The 16,873-nt window shown below is 46.5% G+C and overlaps 1 protein-coding gene across 1 annotated transcript in view; it reads left to right on the top strand.

The window, feature by feature from the left end:
* The first annotated feature begins 2,821 nt into the window (after positions 1–2,821).
* The window catches only part of JMY (junction mediating and regulatory protein, p53 cofactor), a 95,682-nt gene continuing 81,630 nt past the window's right edge, over positions 2,822–16,873 (top strand). The window contains 2 exon segments of the mRNA XM_049769083.1: positions 2,822–3,327; positions 3,329–3,722. Coding sequence (XP_049625040.1) covers positions 2,822–3,327; positions 3,329–3,722 — 900 coding nt within the window.

A 16,873-nucleotide genomic window follows, 5' to 3' on the forward strand; every position in this document is an offset into this window, starting at 1 on the left:
ATAATGTATGACCATCACATTTTTTGTTTGTTTTGTTTGCTTATTTTGGGGCCACACCCAGTGATGCTCAGGGGTTATTCCTGATTCTGTTCTCAGGAATTACTCCTGGCATTGCTTAGAGGAACAGACATATGGGATTGTAAACCAGGGATTAATCTTTTTTTTTTTTTAAAGAGAACAGTGATTTTATTTCTCTCATCAGCAATATTAACATTTTTTTTTTTTAAATGAGCGCCACTGGGCGTGACCCTCCCCTTCCAAACAAGGGATTAACCCTTGAGCCCTGGTTGGCATGCAAGTCAAGGGGCCGGAGAGATAGCATGGAGTTGGGCATTTGCCTTGCATGCAGAAGGACGGTGGTTCAAATCCCGGCATCCCATAGGGTTCCCCCAAGCATGTCAAGAGCAATTTCTGAGCGTAGAGCCAGGAGTAACCCGAGGGCTGCCAGATGTCCCCCCCCAAAAAAAACCCCAAACCAAAACAAACAAACAAACAAAAACCAAAAAAAAACAAGCAAGTCAAAAGCCCAATTTGACCCTATCTTCTGTTCGTTCACTATTACTTATTATCAGAAAACTTGTTTATTAGTAACTCGTTAGCAGAAAGGTCTCTGCTATTGTTTGCTTAGAGCTAGTGGTACAGATTAGCAATAGATTTCCTTCTTTTTTCCCTGCCCTTTGAATGGCAGATGTAATTTGCATTTTAAAGTTATATTTTGAAAACTGACAATTCTACATAAAGAATTGAAATTTAATAACCAGTTCTTCTCTTTTGTCCATCCTTTGCCACTGGTTTTACAAAAGCAGATATGTAGATCAAGATGTTCAACAGACAGGTCTTTGTTTTTAAAACTTGGAGCCCTTTTAGTTTTGATGACAAGAATTGGTTTACTGTTACAGGGAACAGGACTTTTTATTGCTTATTCAGATGTTAGGATCAAAATATTAGAGATAACACATGATATTATCTTCGCAAACGGTTTGCATACTTAATAAATATAAAGGCCAAACTTTATTGTGACTTTATTGTGGTCCCAGAAATCTTGCACCATTAATTGGACACTAATGGCCAAAAGAACGCCAACAACCTAACACTGGATTGCAAAATCCTTTTAATAACAAAGAATGTCTTTTTCTTTTATCATACATGCAAAGCAGAATCATTTCAATTCGCATACATTTTATGAATTCTGGTCATTGGCTTCAAAAGGCTTCACAGTAAGTGACCTTGGAACGAAAGTGAACGGAACAGTACACAATGATGAAACTCGAAGCAATAAAATTGAGGACTGAAATGCAAATATTCATCCTTTTAGGGCATGACTAAAGTTCCATTGACTTTTTTTTTTTTTTTTTTCTGGTTTCTGGGTCACACTCAGCAGCGCTCAGGGGTTACTCCTGCTGGCTCTAGGCTCAGAAATTGCCCTGGCAGGCTCAGGGGACCATATGGGATGCCGGGTTTCGAACCACCCGCCTTGTGCATGCAAGGCATACTCCCTATTTCCATGCTATCTCTCCAGCCCCATAGACTTTTATGTTGTTTTGAAGTTCCACTGGGTCGTCTCCAGACAGTTGCCTTTCCGATCCCCAAACTGAGTCTCAGGGGTGTTAAGGGAGAAGCGAACGACGGTTCTGCAAGTTCAACACACAGACAGTCATGTCCTGGGGGGACTCGATTGTGAATAATTCAGGGTGACCCGCCTGGTCTCCCTAGGGGAGTCAGGAGGGAAATCCAACCCCAGAGGATCCCTCTGAATGACTAGGACTCGGGGTGTCTCAGTTCCTGTTTCCCCCAGAGTTTGGAGGTCACCTGTCCCACCGGACACACCTGCCACCCTCAGCGCCCAGAGAGAGAGACAGAGAGAGCAGCAGCAGGCAGACGCCGCACAGCCAGCTCCACCTCCAGCCAGCTCCCTCCGGGGACACAGACAGCGCCTGCGCAGAAGGACCGGAAAAAAAAAAGAGCGGCGCGCGCGGCCGCGAGCCAATAGGGGTGGGAGAGGGAGGAGGCGTGTGCGGGGACGCCGCCGGCTCTCTCACACGCGCATGCGCGCCAGGGTGCGCGCCGCTGCGGCCGCCGCGTCACTAAGCGTGCACGCACGTGCCCGTGTTTACGTCCTCGTGGAGCCGCCGACGTCAGCCGCCGAATGGCAACATTGTGGCGGCGAGACGGAGACGGAGGCGCGCGAGTTGAGGAGAGTCGCTGCAGTCGCCTCGCACCGACTCGCGGTCGGGACGGTGGGGGCGCAGGAGGGGGGGGGAAAGGAAAAAAAGCTGAGTAGGAAAAGGGGCGGGGCGTCGAGACTGGGGGCGAGAAGCCGGAGCTGAGGCCGAGCCCCGTCCCCGCCTCCGAGCGCCGACCGGGCCGGGCCGGGCCAGGCCGGCTGAAGCCCACGCACGCGTCTCTCTGTCCCCGTCCGTGGCCGGAGCTCCGGGCCGCCCGCCTCCGACGCGACGCAGCGCGGCGGGCTGCGGCGGCGCGCGGGCCGGCTTGTAAACAGAGCGGGCCGCACGTGACCATGTGAACTCACCTGCTCGGGACGCGTCGAGCTCGTCCGGGCCGGGCCGGGCCGGGGCAGCGCCACAAAGGCGCGCGGAGCAGGAGCGGAGGGTCGGCCGGCTGGTCGGCCGGCGGGCGCGCTCACTTAAGATGGCTGCAGGCGGCCGGCGCGAGTGAGCGAGCGATTGAGCGAGCGCTCGGTGGGCGCGGCGCCTCGGCTTTGCGCTCCGGCCTCGGCCGGCTGAGCTCTGAGCTCGGATCGGAGCGAGTCGCTCGCCGAGTGGCCGGAGCTGCTCGGCCGCCCCGCGGCGGGCGGGCGACCATGTCGTTCGCGCTGGAGGAGACGCTCGAGTCGGACTGGGTGGCGGTGCGGCCGCATGTGTTCGAGGAGCGCGAGAAGCACAAGTTCGTCTTCATCGTGGCGTGGAACGAGATCGAGGGCAAGTTCGCCATCACCTGCCACAACCGGACGGCGCAGCGCCAGCGCAGCGGCTCAAGGGAGCCCGCGGCCGGCGCCGCCAACGCCGAGCAGCAGCAGCCCGACGCGACGCGCCGTCGGGACCCGGGCAGCCCCGCGGCGGCGGGGACCAAGGGCCGGAGCCCCGGGCCGCGGCCGAGGAGCCCGAGAGGCGGGATCGGGCCCCGCAAAGGCGCCGACAGCCCGGCGCCCCGCAGCCCGCTGCGGGCCCAGCGCAGCCCGGGGCGCCGAGGCGCGGAGGGCAGAGAGGCGGCGGCCGGCCCGGCTGTGTCGTCGGCGCGCGTCGTGAGCGCCTGCGGGGCCGTGTCGGAGGAGATCGAGGTGCTGGAGTTGGGGCGCGACGACGCCCCGGCCCCCCGCCGAGCCCGAGCCCGAGCCGGCCGCCGACGAGTGCAGCTGGGCCGGCCTCTTCTCCTTCCAGGACCTGCGCGCCGTGCACCAGCAGCTGTGCTCGGTCAACTCGCAGCTGGAGCCCTGCCTGCCCGTGTTCCCCGAGGAGCCGTCGGGCATGTGGAGCGTGCTGTTCGGGGGCGCCCCCGAGATGAGCGAGCGCGAGGTGGACGCGCTGTGCTACCAGCTGCAGGTCTACCTGGGCCACGGCCTGGACACCTGCGGCTGGAAGATCCTCTCGCAGGTGCTCTTCACCGAGCCCGACGACCCCGAGGAGTACTACGAGAGCCTCAGCGAGCTGCGCCAGAAGGGCTACGAGGAGGTCCTGCAGCGGGCCCGGAAGCGCATCCAGGAGGTAGGAAACGCGATCTGGGGGGGGGGCCACAACCCCCACACCCCCCACCCAGGCGCGCCTTGCGAGGCGGTGGGTGGCCTGCCCGGAGTAAGGGGTGATCGGTCGCAGGGGCCGGAGAGATCGCGTGGAGGTTACTAAGGTCTTTGCCTTGCGCGCAGAAGGTCGGTGGTTCGAACCCCGGCCCCCCCCCCCATATGGTCCCCCTACTTGAGCCTGCCAGGAGCGATTTCTCAGCCTACGTAGAGTCAGGAGTGCCCCCCAAACAAAACAAAACAAAGGGGTGATCGGAAAAAGCCACAAAAGACCTCGAAGAAGTCTCCAAGTCTCTTTGACTTTTCCTGTGCTTGACCCATTTACGAGTTTGGTGCGACTCAGCGCGCTGTTTGTTTACTGTAAGCCGGTAATAAGACGAACAACGAGCCACTCTCCACGCCAAAGAAACAAGTTTTTTGTTTTTTTTTTTGGTTTTGTTTTTCGTTTTTTTTGCGGTGTTGGGCCTTGAACCCCGGATCTCATCTCACGCATGAAAATATGGCCCGCTCACTGTGCTGCATCTGTATATACCCAGTTCCCGAGGAAATAAGTTGAAGGCTACCTTTCATTTCTTCTGGCCCCCGAAAGTCTTTTCCTGTTAGACATTCCCACATAGAAATCCTTCTTGCTGTGTTTGCAGGGTGTTTTTACTCAGAAAAGTTTGTCTGATGCAGCAGTTACCGGTCTGTTTTTGTAGTTTGGCACGTAGGCCGGATTATGCCCCTGGCCTCCGAGTATTAATGAGAAATAATTGACCTACAGAGCAGGGTTTCGTACATTTTGTAGATTGTGGATTTATTGTGTCCTAGTAGGTACAGCGAGAATTCATCACCTAATGAAAATACGATAAAAAGGGGAAAAAAATCTTGTAATGAAACTCTCAGGATCTACCCATAATAACTTCTCTGTAGTGGTAGTTGACACGATTTTGTACCTTTTTATTACTGGCACTTTTAACTGGAAGTCACCTTTTGAGATCATCTTCTACCCCTTCCACTCCACACTCAGATAACAGATTGTGTTATCAATTGCTCCGATACTTAACTTGACTTACTTCGCTAACTATGAATTATGCAAATTTAAGACGGTTTTTCTCCAAATGATTGGCCCATCTAATGGATAAACAACTGACAATTGGATGTAAATATTTTTTAAAGGTTTTATGCATGCTCTAGGGATATCTCAAGAATTTAGAGATGGCTCATGTTATCATTTGTTTGAGTGAGGAAAAAAATTGACCCAAGCAGGAATGTTTATAAGACATGTATACTTTATGAGAAAAAGTCTGTGCAAAGCTTTTTCAAACTATAATCATGAAATAAGAGGGAATAGGGCCGGAACGATAGTACAGCTGGCACAGCTTGCCTTATGCTTTGCCAATCCGGGTTCTATCCCCAGCATCCCATGTGGTTCCTCCTGTTCTGCCAACAGTCATCCCATAGCGTGGAACCAGGAATTAGCCCCAAGAACTACTAGGTATGTCCCCAAAACAAAAACAGCAGAGGGCATCATGGGAAATAGGTCTGAAAAGTTACGGGAGCTCTACCATATGTGTAAGATGTATACAATTTGAGGTCATATCTATTTAACAATTTCTGCCGAATACTGAGTTTATGATGCTTAGTTTACCTTAATGGATACTAAGTGATAACTTTCTCAAAGCAGTTTTTATTATTTTAGTGCAAATACAAACTGAAGTTGTCAAAATGTTTTTCTTTAAAAGATACTTATTTCTGACGTGTAGTCTGTCATCTCTTACCCTTACTTGAAGAAAGCTGTAGCCTCCCTTTTCATTTTATTTATATATATGCATGTATATACATTTATATTTACATATATATAATATATACATTTATATTTATATGTAAACATTTATATATTAATATATATGTATGTTTGTATATATGTATTTATATTGCTGGTCTGAGAATTTAGGAAATCTTTTTTTTTTTTTTTTTTTTTTTGGTTTTTGGGTCACACCCGGCATTGCTCAGGGGTTACTCCTGGCTGTCTGCTCAGAAATAGCTCCTGGCAGGTACGGGGGACCATGTGGGACACCGGGATTCGAACCAACCACCTTTGGTCCTGGATCAGCTGCTTGCAAGGCAAACACCGCTGTGCTATCTCTCTGGGCCCTTTAAGAAATCTTTTTTGCTATCCGGAGTGTGGCGTCACACTCAGCTGTTCTTCAGGGCTTGCTCCTGGCCAGGCGCTCAGGCATCACACCTGGGGGTGCTTAGGGAAGCATCTGTGATGATGCTTGGGATCCAACTGGATTTGGCAGCCTGCAAGGCAAGCACCCTACCTCCTGTATTTTTGGGCCGTTTGTGGCTGTGCTCAGGGGTTACTACTGGCTTTGAATTCTTTTTTTTTTTTTTTTTTTTTTTGGGTTTTTGGGCCACACCGGGCGGTGCTCAGGGGTGACTCCTGGCTGTTGCTCAGAAATAGCTCCTGGCAGGCACGGGGGACCATATGGGACACCGGGATTCGAACCAACCACCTTTGGTCCTGGATCGGCTGCTTGCAAGGCAAACGCCGCTGTGCTATCTCTCCGGGCCCTGGCTTTGAATTCAAGACTCACTCCTGGTGGGCATTGGGCACCATATGGGAAGCTGGGGATGGAACCCTTGTCAGCTAACTGCATGCAAGGCAAATGCCTTAACCACTGTATTATTGCTTTGTGACCCCATCCCCCAGTATTCTTTTTTTTTTTTTAATTGTTGACACTGGTTTACTGAATTGCTCATAATACATTAACTCCTGGCATTCAATATTCCACCACCAATGTAACATTCCCTCTATTCTGGTCATTAGTTTCCCAATCTTTTCAAAACCTGCTCCTTGGCAGGTAGGAATAACTTACTATCTATGTGATACTAACAGGAAATAAGAATTTAAATTATGGGTTGTTGCATGATAATTTATATGCCATGCACTCCACAAATTTGAAGATTAATAGTGCTGGCCTGATAAGCTCCTGTGGCTACAGAGCCCACCACAGTATTCTCTCTCTCTCTCTCTCTCTCTCTCTCTCTCTCTCTCTTTTTCTGTCTCTCTCTTTTTCTGTCTCTCTCTTTTTCTGTCTCTCTCTTTTTCTGTCTCTCTCTCTGTCTCTCTCTGTCTCTCTCTCTCTCTCTCTGTCTCTCTCTCTCTCTCTCTCTCTCTCTCTCTCTCTCCCTTCTCTCCCCCCTTCCTCCCTCCCTCCCTCCTCTCCTCTCCTCTCCTCTCGGTTTTTGGGCCACCCCTGGAGGTGCTCAGGGGTTACTCCTGCCTCTACCCTCAGAGGTTACTCCTGGTTGGGGATTGAACCCGGATTCATCCCAGGTCGTCATTGTGCAAGGCAAACACCCTACCACTGTTCTATCACTTCGGTTCCAATATTCTCTTAACAAAGCTTAAGTTTTACATGAAACATCATCACCTACTGTAATTTGATCCTGGAGTCCCAGAGATGTTTTTATTTCTCTTCTCTTTTCACTTCTGGGGTCTCAGTCCACCTGAAATTCGTTTAGAAGAGGGGTCCAGGGGCCCAGAGAGATAGCACAGCGGTGTTTGCCTTCCTTGTAAGCAGCCGATCCAGGACCTAAGGTGGTTGGTTTGAATCCCAGTGTCCCATATGGTCCCCCGTGCCTGCCAGGAGCTATTTCTGAGCAGACAGCCAGGAGTAACCCCTGAGCACCGCCGGGTGTGGCCCAAAAGCCAACCCCCCCCCCAAAAAAAAAGAAGAGGGGTCCAGGAGATAGTACAGCAAAAGATGGACATAGGTTTGATCTCTGGTATCTCATATGGTGGTGGCCCCCCGCCCCCGCCCCAGTCCCAGCAGGAGTGATTTTCTTAGTGTTGAGCCAGGAAAAATCCCTGTGCATAGATAGCCAGGTGTTCTTTTGGAAGAAAGTGATGAATTTAATTATAGGTAGTGACATTCTTTCTAAAGTTTTGTTAATATTGTTTTCTTGGGCCGGTGAGGTGGCGCTAGAGGTAAGGTGTCTGCCTTGCAAGTGCTAGCCAAGGAAAGACCTCGGTTGGATCCCCCGGCGTCCCATATAGTCCCCCCAAGCCAGGGGCAATTTCTGAGCAGGTAGCCAGGAGTAAGCCCTGTGGCCGAAAAACCAAAAAATATATATATTGGTTTCTCTCTATTTTTTTTTGTTTTGTTTTGTTTTTGTTTTTGGGTCACATCTGGCAGCACTCAGGGGTTACTCCTAGCTCTATGCTCAGAAATCGCCCCTGGCAGGCACAGGGGACCATATGGGATGCCGGGATTCGAACCACTGTCCTTCTGCATGAAAGGCAAACGCCTTACCTCCATGCTACCTCTCCGGCACCTGGTTTCTCTATATTTAACTACAATAGCAACGTTCTGTTTTAGTTGGTACATACACATTTTTTATTGACTTCACTTAAGTCTTTAATTTGCAGTAATGTTGGCATGTGTTTTGTACTTAGTAAAATGATTTTGTATTTTTGGAGACTGGAGCCATGGCGCAGTTTGCCTTTCTTGTGGCTGATCCAGAATGGACCTCGGTTCTATCCCTTGGCGTCCCATATGGTCCCCCGAACCTGGAGCGATTTCTGAGCGCTTAGCCAGGAGTAACCACTGAACGTCACCAGGTGTGACCCCAAAACAAAAAAAATTAAAATTAAAATTTGGTTCAACATGTGGGATGCTAGAAATTAGTTAATTACAACTTTGTAGGACTCTGGAGGCAGTCAGGACTACTTTATTTGTGGTCGGAGGTGCTGGAAACCAAACCCAGGGCCTTACATGCAGGGATGCATTCTACTGTGGAGACATGTTTCAGTTTGGGTTTTTTTGGGGGGAGGGGGCACACTGGCTGTGCCCAGGAGTAACTCCTAGCTCTGTGCTCAGAAGGCACTCCTGGCAGGCTCTGGGAACCATTTGGGAAGTGGGCATTCGAACGCTGGTCGAATGCCTACAAAGCAAATGCCCTCTGCACTATTGCTCCAGTTCCTTGGTTTGGGAGTATTTTTTTATTTTTTGGTTTTTGGGCCACACCCGGCGGTGCTCAGGGGTTACTCCTGACTGTCTGCTCAGAAATAGCTCCTGGCAGGCACTGGGGACCATATGGGACACCGGGATTCGAACCAACCACCTTTGGTCCTGGATCGGCTGCTTGCAAGGCAAACACTGCTGTGCTATCTCTCCGGGCCCGGAAGTATTTTTTTTTTTTTTTTGGTTTTTTTTTTGGTTTTTTGGGCCACACCCGTTAGATGCTCAGGGGTTACTCCTGGCTACGCGCTCAGAAATTGCCCCTGGCTTGGGGGGACCATATGGGACACCGGGGGATCGAACCGTGGTCCTTTCCTTGGCTAGCGCTTGTAAGGCAGACACCTTACCTCTAGTGCCACCTCGCCGGCCCCTGGAGGGAGTATTTTTTAAAGATATTTTTTTTCTAGTTAAGATTTTATTGATCATAAAATCCTGCTCATTTCAACAGGGAAAATTTTAAACTAATTGATTTTTTTTTTTTTTTTGGTTTTTGGGTCACACCCAGCAGTGCTCAGGGGTTACTCCTGGCTGTCTGCTCAGAAATAACTCCTGGCAGGCACGGGGGACCATATGAGACACCAGGATTCGAACCAACCACCTTTGGTCCTGGATCGGCTGCTTGCAAGGCAAACGGCGCTGTGCTATCTCTCCGGGCCCTTTTTTTTTTTTTTTTGTCCAACCTAGCTGTGTGTCAAGGGACCATACCGGGCTGTGCTCAGGGACTTAAGTTCAGTGCTGGGATTCCAACCCTATTTTAGCTGCAGCTGCATGTTAGACAAATGTCTTAACTTTTATACTATTTCGAGGTCTCCAAAATAAAAACTGGAAAGACTTTTTGGATTTTGGGCAGTGCTCAGGGGTTACTCCTGGCTCCAGGCTCAGAAATTGCTCCTGGCAAGCATGGGGGACCATATTGATGCCAGGATTCGAACTTATGCATGAAAGGCAAACGCCTTACCTCCATGCTATCTCTCCAGCCCCAGCACTCAGGGTTTTACTCCTGGCTCTGTGCTCAGAAGTTGCTCCTGGCAGGCTCCGGACCACATGGGAAACAGGGATTCTAGCCATCGTCCATCCTGGGTCAGCTGCATGCAAGGCAAATGTTCTACTGCTGTGTTATCTTTCAGCCCCAACTCAGAAAATTTAGTCATTGACTTTAAAGTAAAAGTGTTTAGATGCTTCTTGCTGATTACAACAGTATCTGGAAAAAATTGTCTATGACAGCAAGTAGGATTCAATTCTATTTATTGTCCACCTGTTTTCTGCTGAAATACTACGTTGAAAGAAATGATTAGTAGAGTGGTATATTTGTACCCATTAGAGTGGTATATTTGTGCCATCAATAAACCTATACTGACATAGCATAATCACTCGAAAATCAGCACATGGCCAATCTAGGTTTGATCCCTGCCATCCCATATGTCCCTGGAACACTACTAGGAATGGTTCTTGAATACAGAGCCAGAATCTACCTCTGAGCATTGTCAGATGTGGACCCAAAACCAACTTCCCCGTATAAGAAAATCAGTAGTTTACCTGAAGGTTCATTCTTGATTTTTTTTTTTTTTTTTTGCTTGTTTTGGGTCTACATCCTGCAGCCCTCAGAAGTTACTCCTGGTGGGCTCCAGAGACTACATGGGATGCCTGGGATTGGTCATTTGCAAAGCAAATGCCCTACCTACTGCTATCACTCCAGCTCATTGTATAGTATTTGTTCTCTTAATACAGTCTGAACTAGTGTGTAACAGCATATATCCTTTGTTATAATAGTATTTATGTTCAGTATTTTTACTGCCCTTTAGAAAAAAATATGAGGCTCAATATTTGGAAAATTGATGATTAATTAGTAATACCTACCATGGGCATGATAATGGAAGTGTATAGCATGTCAGTCATGTATTTATTGTGCCCAGTTGCATACATATCTTGCTATCTTTTTAGTATGCTGTGGGTCAGAGATAGTACAGGGTGGGATGGGCGCGGGGTTAAATGCTCTGCAGATATTTCTTCTTAGATCGCTGGTATGCCACCAGGAGTGACTTTGAGCACCCTGAATTTAGCACAAACACTCTCACTTCCTTAAATAGTATGCAGTAATTTTGTACTTAGGTATCACTCCTGGATGGGTTAGAGGACCATCTAAGGAGTGGGGGATTGAACCCAGGTCATGAGCATGCAAAGCAAATACCTTACTCTCTTTACTATTTCTCAGTCACTGCTACTGCCACTGTGGTAATTTGTCTTATTTTGGTTTGGTTTTGGGTTCACTCAGAAATGCTCCAGGTTTATTCTTGACACTGCACTCAGAAATGTTTACTGCTTTGCTCAGGAAATCATATGGGATGTCAGGGATCAAACCTAGACCAACTTCATGTAAGGCAAGTACCCTAGCCACTAAAGTTTCCTTCTGGTCCCTGCAGTAACTTTTTTTTTTTAGGGAATCCTTGTCCCTCTTTATTGAGTTATCATTAGTTTACACTAAAATTGCAGGGGATTAGCTTAGTGCAGGGGTCTCAAACTCAATTTACCTGGGGGCCCCAGGAGGCAAAGTCGGGGTGATCCTTGAGTGCAAAGTCAGTAGTAAGCCTTGAACATTGGGGGTATGACCCAAACAACTAAAACAAAACAAAACAAAACAAAAAAAGATTCCTCTAGGGCAGGGCCACAAAATGTTGTACGGAGGGCCGCAAATGGCCCGCGGGCTGTAAGTTTGAGACCCCTGGTTTAATACCTCTATATGTATAGAACTCACTGTACCAACCAACAGTTTTAGCTAGTTCAATTTTTAAATCTTTAAATTTTATGTATTATTTTTTGTTACTGATTCTGTGTAGTTCAGTAATTATATAAATATATATATATATTTTTGTTTGTTTGTTTTGTTTTGTTTTTTGGGTCACACCCAGCAGCGCTCGGGGTTACTCCTGGCTCTATGCTTAGAAATCGCTCCTGGCAGGCTCGGGGGACCATGTGGACCATATGGGATGCTGGATTCAAACTACAGTCCTTCTGCATGCAAGGCAAACACCCTACATTCATGCTATCTCTCCGGCCCCCAGTAATTATATTCTTTTTTTTATTTTTTTATTTTTGGGCTACACCCTGTGATGCTCAGGGGTTACTCCTGGCTATGCGCTCAGAAATCACTCTTGGCTTTGGGGACCATATGAGACATCGGGATTGAACCCAGGTCCGACTGGGTCAGCTGTATGCAAGGCAAATGTCCTACCATTGCACTATTGCTCCAGCCCCAGTAATTATATGTATATTTTTTGTTTTTTGAGAATATGCTGGTTACACCCAGAGGCGCTCAGGTTACTTTTGGCTCTGTGCTCAGAAGTCGCTCCTGGCAGGCATGGAGGACCATAGGGGATGCTGGGAATCGAACCACTGTCTGTTTGCATCAGCTGCAGCATGCAAGGCAAATGCTCTGCTGCTGTGCTATCTCTCTGGCCCCCAGTAATTATATTCTTAATATAATAGCTATTACAGTATATCTATTCGGTAAAATTGCTTAACATTAAACAATAACATTAGTTTCAGCTTGACTTGTGGAGTTACCTATATAGGTTTTCAAGTGCAATATATTTGATAAAAACATACTTAGGTTTATTACTTAAAAAGTTCAGTTTCTTGGGGCTGGAGCGTTGGCACAAGAGGTAGGGCATTTGCTTTGCATGCACTAACCTAGGACGAACCTTCGATCTCCCGGCGTCCCTTATGGTCCCTCAAGCCAGGAGAGATTTCTGAGAGCATAGCCAGGAGTGACCCGGAGCGCCACCAGGTGTGGCCCATAAAGCAAAAAATAAAAAAATAAAAATAAGAAATTCAGTCTTTAGTCATGATTTTTATTTCTTACATCTATTTTGTTTTTTTCTAATGTCTCTTTTCCTATTCATTCAAATATTTCATTTTGGGGGCCGGAGAGATAGCACAGGGGTAGGGCATTTGCCTTGCATGCAGCAGATCCAGGATGGATCTGGGTTCGATTCCTGGCATCCCATATGTTCTCTGAGTCTGCCAGGAGTGATTTCTTAGCTCAGAGCCAGGAGTGCACTGCCGGGTGTGCCCCAAAACAAAACAAAATAAAATAATAAAAAATAAATATAAAATAAAATAAAAATAAATATTTTATTTTAAAGACCACACCTAATTTAGGTCAAAGTGGTCAAGTGAAAAAATTAGGAGCACACTTAATTATGTTCAGAATTTACTCTTGGCAGTGTGCTTAGGGACCATACTTGGCAGGGCTTGAGGGACCACATAGGGTACTGAGGTTTGAACCCTAGTCTGCTGCATATAAGATAAATATTCTTGCTGCACTATCTTCCTATTCTTAACTTAAAAAAAAAAAAAAAGAACAAACTGTACAACTAGAGTATAAACTTCTCAAGGTCACTGGCCTTGACAGTATCTGAGAAAGCTAACACAGGGTCACAATTTGAGTACTTTGAATTAGTGGACAACGAACACTAGAGTTTTGTTAGTATTAGAAGCATTCAAAAAATTTGGAAAGATGTTCTTTTAATTTAAAGTACAGGTGCATAAGTTTTTATGATTAACTTTCTTGAAGGACTATGATAGTTTAAAAATATGAAAAAAAAAATCCCAATTTTTTTGTTTTGTTTTGTTTTTTTTTTGGTTTTTGGGCCACACCTGGCGGTGCTCAGGGGTTACTCCTGGCTGTCTGCTCAGAAATAGCTCCTGGCAGGCACGGGGGACCATATGGGACACCGGGATTCGAACCAACCATCTTTGGTCCTGGATCGGCTGCTTGCAAGGCAAACGCCGCTGTGCTATCTCTCCGGGCCCCCAATTTTTTTGTGTGTGGGAGCCCACACCCATTGACGATCAGGGGTTACTTCTGGCTATGTACTCAGAAATCGCTCCTGGTTTGGGGGACCATATGGGACGATGGGGGATTGAACCAGTCTGTCCTAGGCTAGCATGAGCAAGACAGGCGCCTTACCGCTTGTGCCACTGCTCTGGTCTTGATTTTGGTCATTTTTTCATTTAATTGAAGAAAGATAAGGAAAAAAAAACATGAACATATGTTTCTAGGTTAGTGCTTCTGTAAAAGCAGAAACATGAGGGGGGTGGGTTGATAGTGTATTTGCCTTGCATGCAGCTGACCTGGGTTCAATTCCTGGCATCCCATATGGTCTGCTGAGCCTGCTTCAAGTGAACCCTAAGTACAGAACCAAAAATAAACCTTGGGCAAAACTGGTTGTGGCTTCCAAACCAAAATATACAAATGAAAAAGCAGAAATATGAAGGTTAGAGCAGGACGAAGCTTTCTTGATAACTTACATGATAGATTTTTCTTCTGTTTTACATGCTGCCCTCTGTACCATATATTTCGCAACTGTAAAATCAGGCATGTACCTCCTGGTAAAATCAAGCCAAGTTGGATCAAGGGTGTGTGTAAAAGAGGTTAGTGGGAGATTAGATTTATTCAAAGTAAGAGCTGTTATGTTTGAATTAGCAAAATTCACCCCCAAGTTTTCACATGTAACTTTAAATGTTGCCTTATGTTCTCTCTGGCTGCTTTATTTGACCTTTGACTGGAGAATGTGTTGGAAGTGAAATGTGAAGGGACACTGATCCCATTGTGACTGTGTGTCAAGTTTTTGTAAGAAAGTTTCTAGTAGCGCTTTTTAATTTTTGATAAGCCTGGATCTACTCCCTCTCAGTCTACTGACTGAAGTCTCAGTTACTGTTAGAAAAATTTCACTGCAAATAATTAGAACAGCTTGGATTTGGGGGTGTTTGGGGACTACAGCTGATGGTGCTCAGGAGCTACTCCTGCATTTGTGCTCAGGACTCACTCCTGGTGGTGTTCTGGGAACCTACCATCTGTAGTTGTTTTCATTTGTTGGTTTTTGGGCCATACCCAGTGACACTGAGGAGTTACTCCTTCCTAGCTTTGGGGGACCATATGGGATGCCTAGTATCAAACCCAGGTCTGTCCTGGGTCAGCCGAGTGCAAGGCAAACAAACACCCTACTGCTGTGCTATGATTCCGTTCCCATCTGTAGTTCTTGGAATGGAAGACTGACTGCAAGGCAAGAGTCTTAAGCCCAATACAATCATATTGTCTCTTCTTTTATATTCGTTTCCTCGGCCTTTCTTTGTTCATTACCATTACCTTTTTAAAAAGTTTATGTGTATGTGCATGCATGCTTTTCCTTTTAGCATTAATGGTGTTTTTTTGAACAGTTTTCAATATTATGCTAAATGTTTTAGAAAATTAGTGGATTATAACTTTTTCCTAACTTATTTTCCTCTTTATTTTTCCTCTTTCCTACATACAAAACTTGTGCTCTATTCCTTTGAGCCATCTCTCCAGCCTCAACCTGCTTTCTTAACCTCTGGACTGTCTTGACTCCTGTAGAAAAGGGAGTAGTAGGGCTTATTGATAAACATTACTATCTTCAAAGTGAAATATTGGTCAGTGTCTTACCCCTGGACAAAACATTTCAGTTATCTGATCATGACTGAACATGTTTAGGGACATGTTGATTACATATTGCTTATTACATATGTTGTAGTAAACAATTCTGTGATTAAAGAACATTATCATTCTAAAGAAGGTACATTTAAGTATGTACCTATATGTATGTATATACATATAGCTTTAATAATGGGAGACAGATGTGCATTTATTATGTAGACAGATTTATAGAAATTTTTTTCTCTAAATACAGGAAGATAAATGTTGTTCTGAGTTTAAATATACTTGGCTTCTCAGGGTGACTCCTGGCTCTGTACTCAGGAATTACTCCTGATGTTACTCCTGATGGGGAAGGACTTACTCCTGGCCAGAGATTGAACCCAGGTCAGCCATGTGCAAGGCAAGTGCCCTGCCTGCTGTATTATCACTCTAGCTCCTGATGTTAAAAAAAAAGTATTAAAGGGCCAGGGTGACAGCACAGCAGTAGGGTGTTTGCTTTGCATGTGGTTGACCCACGGCTGACCTGGGTTTGATCCCTGGCATCTCATAGAGTCCCCTGAGCATGACAGCAGTGGTTTCTGAGCACAGAGTCAGGAGTAACCCCTGAATGCTGCTGCCTGTGGACCCCAAACCAAGTAAATAAATAGAATAAAATAAACATTGTATTGTAAATTCTGTTCTGTATTAAACATGCTCAGAGTAAAGTTTTTTTTTGGTGGGAGGCCTGCAAGGCAAATGTCCTGCTGCTGTGCTATCTCTCTGGCCCCTCCTTAATATATTAGATACACATTACATTAAAGAAATTTATCTTAGGGCTGGATAGACTTGTTTACCTTGCATGCTAACCATCTACCCAAGTTTGATTCTAGGCACCATGTATGGTCCCCTCCTACTCACTCGACAACTGGGTGTGGCCCAGGAATAAAAAAAACAAGAAAGAAAATTTATCTTCATTTCTTGTTTTTGGGGCACATCCAGTGGCACTTGGGTTACACCTGGCTCTGCTCAGAAATGGCTCCTGGCAGGCTTGGTGGACCATATGGGATGCTGGGGACTGAACCTGCATCCACGTGCAAGGCAAATGCCCTATCACTGTGCTATTGCCCCAGCCCCGAGAAAATTTATTTTCTGTCAAAAATATTCTTTAACACTTTTTTCCTCCCCATAGTAGAATTCATTATATTCTTTAGAATATGCTTAAGATCTATCTTGACCCCTCCATTATTTAGTTCCACTTAAAAAAACCTGTTACTTTTTTTTTTTGGGGGGGGTCACACCCACCAGCGCTCAGGGGCTACTCCTGGCTCTTTGCTCAGAAATCGCCCCAGCATGCTCGGGAGACCATATGGGAAGCCGGGAATCAAACCACCGTCCTTCTGCATGCAAGGCAAACGCCTTACTGCTGTGCTATCTCTCTGGCCTCAACTGTTACCTTTTAAATGTACTTTCCTTCCCATCATAATTAATCTTGCTAAATTTTGGGAATAGGCCAGGGAGGACAGAGAAGGCAAAAAATTAACTTGGTTCATTTTTGTTTAAAATCCTGCTGGCCCCCTCTTTGGTTTTTTTAGACCACACACAGTGGTGCTTATAAAATACTCTTGGCAAGCTTGGGGGATGCCAGAGATTGAACCCTGGTTGGTCGCATGCAAG

Source organism: Suncus etruscus, chromosome 2 (assembly GCF_024139225.1).
Source record: "Suncus etruscus isolate mSunEtr1 chromosome 2, mSunEtr1.pri.cur, whole genome shotgun sequence".
NCBI classification, from domain to species: domain Eukaryota; kingdom Metazoa; phylum Chordata; class Mammalia; order Eulipotyphla; family Soricidae; genus Suncus; species Suncus etruscus.